The sequence below is a fragment of the Gracilinanus agilis genome, chromosome 5 (assembly GCF_016433145.1).
Source record: "Gracilinanus agilis isolate LMUSP501 chromosome 5, AgileGrace, whole genome shotgun sequence".
In the NCBI taxonomy this organism is placed as follows: domain Eukaryota; kingdom Metazoa; phylum Chordata; class Mammalia; order Didelphimorphia; family Didelphidae; genus Gracilinanus; species Gracilinanus agilis.
The window spans coordinates 309,916,429-309,926,165 of record NC_058134.1 but is presented as its reverse complement, the minus strand read 5'-3'; the positions used below and the strand labels follow the sequence as shown (position 1 = coordinate 309,926,165).

General features: G+C 56.8%; 1 protein-coding gene across 1 annotated transcript; it reads left to right on the top strand.

Annotated features, from left to right (window-relative positions):
- The first annotated feature begins 1,272 nt into the window (after nucleotides 1–1,272).
- Nucleotides 1,273–8,678, top strand: LOC123250300 (chondroadherin-like protein). Its single transcript, XM_044679306.1, has 4 exons — nucleotides 1,273–2,206; nucleotides 5,342–6,994; nucleotides 7,957–8,123; nucleotides 8,462–8,678. Exons 1-4 carry the CDS (start codon nucleotides 2,042–2,044, stop codon nucleotides 8,676–8,678), a joined length of 2,202 nt encoding a protein of 733 aa, XP_044535241.1. The 5' UTR covers nucleotides 1,273–2,041.
- The last annotated feature ends 1,059 nt before the right edge of the window (nucleotides 8,679–9,737 follow it).

Genomic DNA, 9,737 nt, shown 5'->3' with positions numbered 1-9,737 from the left:
TCATACACTACAATTTGTCCATCTCTTTCCCAGCTGTCTAAGAGGCCATCTAATGGACCCCCTCAGATTTGGGCTCTTTGCCTTATTTCCTTCCTTCATTTTCTCCCCATTTCAGGTTCAAGACACTTGGTTTGCTCATGACTTTTCCCTCTCTGGGATCATCCTCCTTGATTTCCCCCATCTTTGCTTTTTTCCACCCTGTTGAATTGGCATATTTCTACCAAATTCGTGTATGTGTGTGTGTTTTCAGTCTTCTTGTATGAGGTAAAAAGCAAAATTATCTAATGCCCGGGCCCTCCACTCTTCCCTCAATGTATATATCTCACCTGCCCTGTTCCTCCTATCTACATGAATCCATTCCTCCTCTACTACTCTTTACTTTTTTTATGCCTTCTCCTACCCCCCACCTCCTCTCCTTGATGTTGCCTATCTGACTTGTTATAAAATAAATAGGGACTCTTCTGATAATGCTATGCTCCTAGGGGATATTGGTTTGGGAAGCTGTTCATTGTATTCCCCTAGGTAGCTGGTGCAGGGGAACCACTGAACTCTGTCACCCTACTGGATGTTATAATACCCTATTTCTATAACAGTGCCCAGGCAGGACCCTTAATGGTCAGGTAGATGGGTAACCCTTTCAGGTCCCACCTGGGGTTGGATTGATTATTAATATTGGGCTCTATTAGCCTTGGATAACATTTTCATCTGACTGAGTTGCTCCCTCCCCAAGGGTCCTGATGTAATGACCACTCAGGAAGGTATTTAATAAACTTTATTGATGTTAAATAGGGAAAGGAATAATCAGGAACGGGTTGGGGATAGGAGACCCTGTCACTAATACCTATGATCAATAATCCCTCAGGACTGTAGGCTCTTGTTTCAATAGCTGGAGCTTGTGGTTTCGCGCACCTCTGGTTCAGCTTGGCCACTGCTAAACCAGAGGGCAATCGCTCAGTTGGTACAGATACTGTGATTTCTCTCAGCTTCCCTGATCTCAGTTTGTGATGTCAGCCTTTAGGAAGTTTCTACCCTTCACTTTCCTCTGCTTCTTCTCCTTTCCTTCTCCCAGTTACCACCCGGGCCCAGATACCTAAATATCTAATGATGATCAAATGCCTAAATATCTAGGGAGATTCAGAGAGGATCAATGGTCAAAGCTCGAAGACCTAAGACCAGAGCCTCCAGGACCGAAGACCTCCCCCCATCTCTCCTCCCACCCCAACACCCCCCCCCCCGCCCCGCAGATGACCTTTAGGGTATTTATATCCTCAGGCCAACTGCCTTTGCTCCTGTCCTCACAGCATCCAGGAACATTTCGATGTCTTCCAACTGTCTCCCTTGTCAATCAAGGTGAGACTCAGAGTTTGAATATAACAGACACTGTCCATATTTGAAAACATGAAGGTTCGGAAGGGCCCCCGGCTTCTCCTCCTCTTGCTCAGATGCCGGGGCTCCAATCTTCATCAGCCTCTTCTAATTACGCCAAGAAATCCTTTTTTGGAGCCTGGTTCTCCCTATCTTGCCTGAACTAGAAGTTCAGTGGACACTTGTGAACTCGATCCCAATAGGGCTGACCTAGATGCTTTCCCCTCCTCTCAGCCCACTCCTCCGTAGGCAGCCTGATGACACTCCACTCGCCAGGAACACCCAACTCCAGAACTCAAGGAATCCACGCTGCTTAATCAAAGCAACATACCCGTCTTGGTTTCTCTGGGCTCTTGGGCCTGTGTTCCAAAGTTCCCATTCAGCTCTGATTTTTTGGTTGACAATGTTTGAAAGTCCTCTAGCCAGCCACAGACTCGGTTATCGTTAGTTGCTAAGCCAGAATCCTTTCCCTCTTGGGACCTCATATTGGGAGGCATCTTGCTTGTGGCTCCCTGGGGTCCCCTTAGGTCTGAGGCTGCCCCTGAATGCATTTTTTCCTGATGGATTTTGGCCATGGCCGTCCTTTCAGGACAAGACTGCTGGATTGGTTTCCTGCCTTCGTCTTCCCTTTTGGTTCTAACAAACCCATTCTCTCTTTCGGCAGTGATGCCCCAGGATGTGGAACTACTTGACCCTGTTGCTGCTGTCGGCACTGCTCCAGGCCTCCCCTGAGAGGGAAGCCACCCATCACTGCCCTCAGGTCTGCATCTGTAACAGCGTCAAGAAATCCGTCTTGTGCCAGAACCAGAACCTCACCAAAGTGCCAGCCTCCGCCCCCCAGGTCAGCTGGAGCAGCCCCGGGGCCTGGGGGGTGGGGATGGTGGCCCACCCAAGTTTGTGCATACATGGGGGAGTCCTCCTGTGGCCTCAAGGCAAAGTGTCCTAGGGGCTCAGCCCTGGCCTCCTCTGCCAGGAGGGCCCTCTGGATTCCCCAGTTTTCAGTGCCACCCTCTGAAATCCTTTCATATTTATTTCATCTCCGTTTTGAGGAAGGTAAACTCCTCGAGGGCAGGGCAGGGGCTGCTTTGTTGGGGTTTTGTAGCCCCTTGCACAGGGCCTAGCTTGATCATTGTTGGGCGGATTGAATGAAACCCTTGCTCTTAGCCTTCTCCCTGAGGCCCTGCCCATCACCTCCCTTCCCCAGGCTTGGTTATGATCGAGCTGGCTAGTTCCTGTCACCTCCTGGGGTGCCTGAGATGATGGAGAGATCCTAATCTTTTCCACTACTTTGGGCTGCCTCCTCCTTGTTGAAATCCTACCTAACTCGTAAGGTCCAGCTCAAGCCACCTCTTACATGAAGCCTTCCCTGATTGCCCCTGTTGCCAGTGCTCTCCATCGGCCCTTGCTCATGAAATGCTTTGATGTGGTTCTCTCACGTGTACTTAGCATCTCAGAACTTCACACGTAACATTGGACGTTATTGTTGCTCATGTCCAGCCCATTCCGAGCCCTGGCTCCATGTGGGTGACGCCACCGTGCTAGAAATGTAGGGAGATGAGGTGGCACAGGGACACTGTCACATCCAAGCCATGCGTTCACCATAACGTTGGCACTAATTGGGGGCAGCTGGGTGGTTCAGTGTTAGAGAACCAGTTCTAGAGATGGGAGGTCCTGGGTTCCAATCCGGCCTCAGATGCTTCCTGACTGGGTGATCCTGGGCAAGTCACAACTCTCCGAGACACTCCAAGATGGACGGTAAGGGCTGTAAAAAACAAAGGTTGGCATCCATGTTTATTCCTATGGACCAGTGACTTCTTCAGGGTGGGCGATTTCCAATTCGTGTGGCAAACCCTTCTGTCCATAGAGATCAGGAGCTCGGCCCCCGCTGAGACTCCTAGAGAGTGCCCCAGGTAGGCTGGGCACCCCGGCCTCCCCTCCTGCTTCTCTGGCATGGAATGTTAGATGGACCGAGGGAGGAAGGAGCAAATTACCAACACCAATCGGGTACCCACATTCTCTCCTAATAGCACTCAGCCACGGAAGGCCATTTATGAAGTTGTAACAGCAAGAAAGCTGGACTTGGAGACTGTAGAGCTGGATTTAAATCCTGGGTAGAATAATATGAGACGATCACTTCCCTTCTCTGAGACTCAGCTTCCTTACATATAAATCTGGAATAAAAATATCCTCTCTAGAGAAGGAATGTGGTATAATGGCAAGAGGGTCAGCCTTGGAGGCAAGGAGGACAGGCATACAAATTTAGCCTCAGGTTCTTCTTAGCTCTGTGACTCTGGACAAGTCATTGAACTTTTTTGCCTCAGTTTCTTCATCTGTAAAATGGAAATAATAATAGTACCTGCCTCTTGGGGTTGTTGTGAAGATCAAATGAGATAAAAATTGTAAAGTGCTTAGCACAGTATATAGTAAGCACGTATAAGCCCAGTACCTAGAAGTGTTAGCTATCAGTATAGAATTCTTACTGAACCTCTCAGCATCCTAGAGCTCTCTAAGATTATAATGTAGAGATAACTTGCCAATCTGCATTGGTGGAGGGAGCCACCACACCCCAAGGTCCCTGCCCTAAGGAAATCATGAGGCTGGATTTAAACAGATGCTCCCTTCTTATTTCAGTGACCTTCTGTAAGGACAGCGCTTTACCCAGAAATGCGAGTTACCCTCCCAAGGATCCTATAGGACGGGAGTCCACAGATGGGTTTAGGGCAGGCACGGATGAGCCATGTCCACCCTTTGGAGATCAGAGATCCACGGAACTCGGCTCTAGTTAAATCTATAGCACTATTGTTCCATACTGTTTGCACCACAGTTCAAAGCAGGACCTGGAACTCTAATAGCAAGGCTTTTAAGTGACAAGGGCGAAATTCCTTTAGACACTGGGGTGCCCTCTCTGTCTCTCTCCCTCTCTATCTCTCTTCTCTCTCTCTGTCTCTGACTCTCTCCCTCTATCTCTCTCTGTCTCTATCTCTCCCTCTCTGTCTCTGTCTCCATCTCTCTCTGTCTTTCTGTTTCTCTCTCTTGTCTCTGACTCTCTCTGTGTCTCTATGTCTCTCTCTATCTCTCTTCTCTCTTCTCTCTCTGTCTCTCTCTCTTTCTGTCTCTGACTCTCTGTCTCTCTTTCTCCTGCTGAAGCTGCTCCTTATTGCTTCTCCTCAGAGCTTAGAGGCTCCTCCTTTTGTGCTGACTTCCTGCTGTGGATGCTGGGCTCTAGCCCCCTCAAAGAGAGTATTGTTGCTCTTTTGTGAGACTGACCCTTCAGCACATTGTTAGCTGCTTTGTTGGTTGGCAGTTAAAAAGGCCCCTTGAGTCAAGGTCCCTTTTTACCAGCTGTACCTGCCGCATCTTCAGAGGGTCACCCTGGGCTCCCTTGATATGTAGGTTGAGCTGAAGACACTGCTTTCTGGTTCCATCATGCTCCTGGCAGCAAGCTCCAGGGGTATGAAAGTTGCCCTGTAGCTTCAACAGGCCTCAAGAGGTCACTGAGCAAAGCTGCAGAAGGTGGAGATAGCAAGCTTTGCCATCTCCCTTCCTGCTGCCCCCAGATCCCTAGCGGGCTCCGTTTTTGTGGATTTATTTTTTATTTTTTATTCAAGAAACAGTGAAGCATTTATTCTGGGCCAGGCACTGGGAAGACAAATTTTTTTTCATTTAATTCAATTTTTAGCTCCAGATTCTGACTGTTGCCTCACCCTCTTCTCTACCCATTGAGAAGAAATAAAAATACAAAGAAATACAAAACCTCTCACAAGTAGGAAGTCAGATTCCCATCTCCCCCTTTAAAAAGCCTCACTTTTTGTCTTAGAATTGATACCAAGGATTGGCTCCAAGGCAGAAGGGCGGTAAGAGAGGGTCAGGCAATGGGGGTGAACCTGCGTCCTAGCCACCATGCTCCCCGGCCACCCCCTCTGCCCCTCTTAAAGCCTCGTGGAAGCATCGCCGTAAAGTGTGGTTCTCTTAACAGCTGACTCAGAAACTGGATCTGCGAGGCAACGCTTTCGAGGTGCTCCCCGCCCGGGCCTTCCAGCCGCTCCTCTACCTGACCCACCTGGATCTGCAGGCGTGCCAGCTGAGGCAGGTGCACAAGGGGGCCTTCCAGGGCCTGCTGCTCCTGTCCTACCTCAACCTGGCCTCCAACAACCTCTCGGTCCTGCCCAGAGGGGCCCTGGATGGGCCCATTCTCCTGAGGCAGCTGGTCCTGGAGAACAACCGGCTGAAGGAGATCCAGCCGGGGACCTTTGGCCAGCTGCCCTTCCTCAGCCTCCTCAACTTGGCTCACAACAGCCTGGAGTCCCTGCCCGACGGGGCTTTCCAGGGGCTGCCGCGGGCCTGGTGGCTGCGGCTGTCCCACAACGGCCTCCGCGAGCTGGCCCCGGAATCGCTGGTGGGCCTGGCGCGCCTGCGCAGGCTCAGCCTGGACCACAACGAGCTGGAGGCCCTGCCCTGGGAGGCACTGGCGCCCCTGCGTGGCCTGGTGCACCTGGATCTGGGCCACAACCCGCTGAACTCCCTGGCCGAGCAGGAGGGCCTGGCCCTGCCCGAGCTGCGCTACCTGACCCTGGACGGCGCCTCGCTGCAGGGAGTCCGGCCGGCCGCGCTCTCCCGCTGTCCCCGCCTCTACACCGTGGATCTCCGGGACAACCAGCTGGAGACGCTGCCTCCGCTGCAGGGCCTGGACAGGCTGCACAAGCTCAACCTGAGCGGGAACCCGCTGCGCTGTGACTGCGCCGCCCGGCCCCTGCGCGACTGGGCTATCAGGAACTGGGTGACGCTGGACGGGCTGTGCCGCGAGCCTAGCCTGCTCAGAGGGCAGCGGCTGGCGTGGCTACGGGAAGAGGACCTGCGGTGTCAGGGGCTGGGGGGGCTGGGGGGGACCCGGGGCCCCCCAGGGGCCCCCAAGGACACCGCCCAGCCCTGCCCCTTGGCTTGCACCTGCTCCTCGCTTTCCCGCCACAGTAGCTGTGAGAACAAGGGCCTCATGCTCATCCCCTCTCGGTTCCCCAACGACACGCGCCTCCTGGATCTGAACTGGAACAAGTTTACTTCGGTGCCTCGGTTCGCCTTCCGACGCTTGGGTCGGCTCGTGTCGCTGCACCTGCAGCACTGCCAGGTGGCCCGCGTGGCCCCAGGGGCCCTCAGTGGCTTGGGCCAGCTGGTCTACCTCTACCTCTCGGACAACCGGCTCTCGGAGCTCAGCGCCGCCGCCCTGCAGGGCGTCCCCCGCCTCCGATACCTGTACCTGGACGGCAACCGCTTCACCCGGGTGCCTCGGGCCGTGCTGTGGGCTCTGCCCAGCCTGGTGGGCCTCCACCTGGAGCGCAACGCTCTCCACCACCTGGCCCTGAGCGACTTCGCCGGCGCCCCCAGCCTCCGTTGGCTCCACGTGAACGGGAACAACATCTCTCGTGTCACGCCTGGCCCAGCACCGAGGTTGGAGGGCCTTTATCTGGGCGGCAATCGGCTGGGCGCCGTGCCGACGGGGGCTTTGGGGGGGCTGCCCGCCCTCCGGGAGCTGGAGCTGTCAGGCAACCCCCTGGCGGCCCTGCAGGAAGGAGCCTTCCTGCCTGTGGCCCGCACCTTGCAGCACCTCCACCTGAGCGGCACCCAGCTCCGGCAGGTGAGTCTCCCGGCCGCCCCGGGGGAGAGGTCGGGGCCAAGGCAAGAGGTCAGTGTGCCCCGGGCCAGGGGAGCCATTTAACGGGTGCCTGCAGGAGCAAAGCCTTTATTTGTGTACCTGTGAAGCACACCCTCGTGCCAGGCGCTGTGCTGACCCCAGGCACTGGAGGCCTCATTCAAAAGCAGATAAAGGGCAGCCGGGTGGGGGGGGGCCTGGGTTCCCATCTGGCCTCTGGGTGGCCCTGGACAAGTCACTTCACCCCCATGGCTTAGGCCTGCCCCCTTCTCTCCCCATGAACCCACGTACAGCACTGATTCTAAGATGGAAGGGAAGGGTTCAAAAATGGTAAAAAAAGCAGCAGCCGCTACCCCCTGCTTACGTCCTCGCTGGGGAGAACTCCGTGGCGGGCAGGGAGGGTGACGAGCGACGGTGGGGCCGTGCCGGAGCCGACTCAGTCACAGTTCTAGAGTTGGAAGGGGAAGGCCAGGAGGTGGGGTGGCCCAGTGGGCTGCGGGGGAAGCAAAGGGGCCTGGCGCCTGCCCAAGCCAGTGGGGGGTCCTGGCATGGAGGCCTGGGTGGGGAGCTTCTGGCGGAGGCCAAATGGGTGCATGACACCTCAGCGGTCTGGTCAAAGGGGGCTGGAGGCCGGGGTCTCTCGGGGCCCTCCCAGCTCCAACAGGCCGTGTGCCGAGGGCCAGGGCTGGCATTCCGGGCGCTCCATCCTTCTGTGGCCCACCGTGTCCCTTCTGCAGTGCAGCTCCCCCGAGGGAAGGGGATGCCGCGGGGCCTCGAGAGTCTGAGGAGGACCCCTGGGGCCTGCAGGGCTCCTGGTTCTCCTGGCCTTGGACGCCGTCTGGCCAGCTCTGGGATTGGGCGAAGCTCCCCCCACCCCGGTGCTCCCCGAGGGATGGGATGGCGTGCCTGCTCTCCCCTTCCTCAGCCTCTCGGGCGCCTTCCTCTAGATTTCTCCGGAGGCCTTGGCCGGCCTGGAGCCCGGGCTCAGGAGCCTGTATCTGGAGGAGAATCAGCTGCAGACGCTGCCGGCCATGGAGGCCTTTTCCCAGCTGGAGGTCGTGGACCTCGGCGAGAACCCCCTGCACTGTGACTGCCAGCTGCTCCCGCTGCACAGGTGGGTGGCGGCGGGGAGGGGGCTTTCTGGGCCCTCGCCTCCACTCGGCTCGGCTCTGCCAGCTGGGATCCCCGAGCCCCCTTCCGCCCGGCCTTCCCTCCCTCGCACACGACGCACCTTTGCTCCTGGGTCCTGGCTCCGAGGCAGAGGAGCGGTCAGGGCTGGCCCGAGGGGGTCAAGGGACTTGCCCAGGGCCACCCGGCTGGGAAGTGGCTGAGGCCAGATGGGAACCCAGGACCCTCTCTAGGCCCGGCTCCCAGTCTTCAGAAGCACTTTGCCGCCCCCTCCCCGCCCCCTCGTCCTGTTTTAGGTCCCTCCAACCTTTCCTCTCTCCGCAGGCGGCTCGCTGGCCAGAACCTACCTGGCGAGGCCACGTGCGAATCCCCGCCCAGTGCTCAGGGCCAGAAGGTGAAGGAGGCGGCTGCTGTCTTTGAGGCCTGCCTAGAGAAGGAGCCCCTGGACCCGCCGGCCTCCCGGCAGGACGTGACGGAAACTCCCGGGCAAAGGAGTCAGCGGGCGGCCGCTGGGGCTGGCGGCCAGCCAGGCCTGTCCTAGGCCCTGCCGGGGGGCTTTGCGGGGGGGGGGGTGTCTGTTCTCTGGGGATCCGATGCTGCAGCGGGGGGGGGGGGGAGAAGGCAATGGGAGGAAGGGCTGCTGCTCTGAAGGGGCGCCCTTTGGAAAGGTCAGCCTTGTGGTCGGACTGGATGGTCCAAGTTTGATCGCCAGCAATCGATTAGCCGATTCCAAAATAAGAGACCCGAGTCAGGATGGCTTTTATGGTGGAGGAGAGAGAGACAGACAGACAGACAGACAGACAGACAGACAGACAGAGGGAGAGAGAAAGAGAGACAGAGAGAGGGAGAGGGAGAGAGACAGACAGACAGACAGAGGGAGACGGAGAGACAGACAGAGGGAGACAGACAGACAGACAGACAGACAGATAGACAGATAGACAGACAGAGAGAGGGAAGGGAGAGGGAGAGAGCATGTTACTACTCCGGTCTGGTCTGAAGGCCTGAACCAGGCAGGGCTTCAGAGGCCCCAACAAACGGCAGGCCCAGATGAGAGGCCTCTTTTGAGGCTGGAGCCTCCAGAAAGGCCAAGGAAAGGGAAATGGAGTCAGCCTAACTTACTCACAGGACATTTCAAAAGGGAGCCGCCTGAGGTCTCCTCTGAGCTCCTCCAAGGCCCGGTTCGAAGGGCAGAATCCCCTGCACATCCCATCCATGTAAAGATAGTTCTTTACGTCCCTTCCTGCGTCCCCCTCCACTTCCACGTGGACCAGTGGCAGCCTCGACCTCTTTCGGGGAGCCCAGGGGGCAGCCACTTGTTTCTGACTTGTCACTCACCAGCACGTGTGGCTCACAGACCTCCGCCTCGCCCCCGCCCCTTGATGCTAAGTTTTGTGGGGTGACACATTCCTGGTGGCTACAGTCTAAAGAAGGGGTGGCGTCTGTCCTCTAGTAAACAGGGACTCGGAGCCAGAACGGAGCACGGCGGGACGCAGCAGCCACTCTCCCGGCCTCTGCCGGCTCAGGGAACAACCTCGGAACTGGGCCCCCCGGGCCCCCCCGCCGGGCCAGCTTTAAGAGGCGCCATCCCCGGCGCTGGTTC

Excerpts from the sequence above, each read along its gene's own strand:
- LOC123250300 (XM_044679306.1), top strand. The coding sequence starts at position 2,042 with ATGTGGAACTACTTGACCCTGTTGCTGCTGTCGGCACTGCTCCAGGCC. Across the intron at positions 2,207-5,341 it reads TGCCAGCCTCCGCCCCCCAG|CTGACTCAGAAACTGGATCT; the intron begins GTCAGCTGGAGC and ends TTCTCTTAACAG. Across the intron at positions 8,124-8,461 it reads CAGCTGCTCCCGCTGCACAG|GCGGCTCGCTGGCCAGAACC; the intron begins GTGGGTGGCGGC and ends CTCTCTCCGCAG.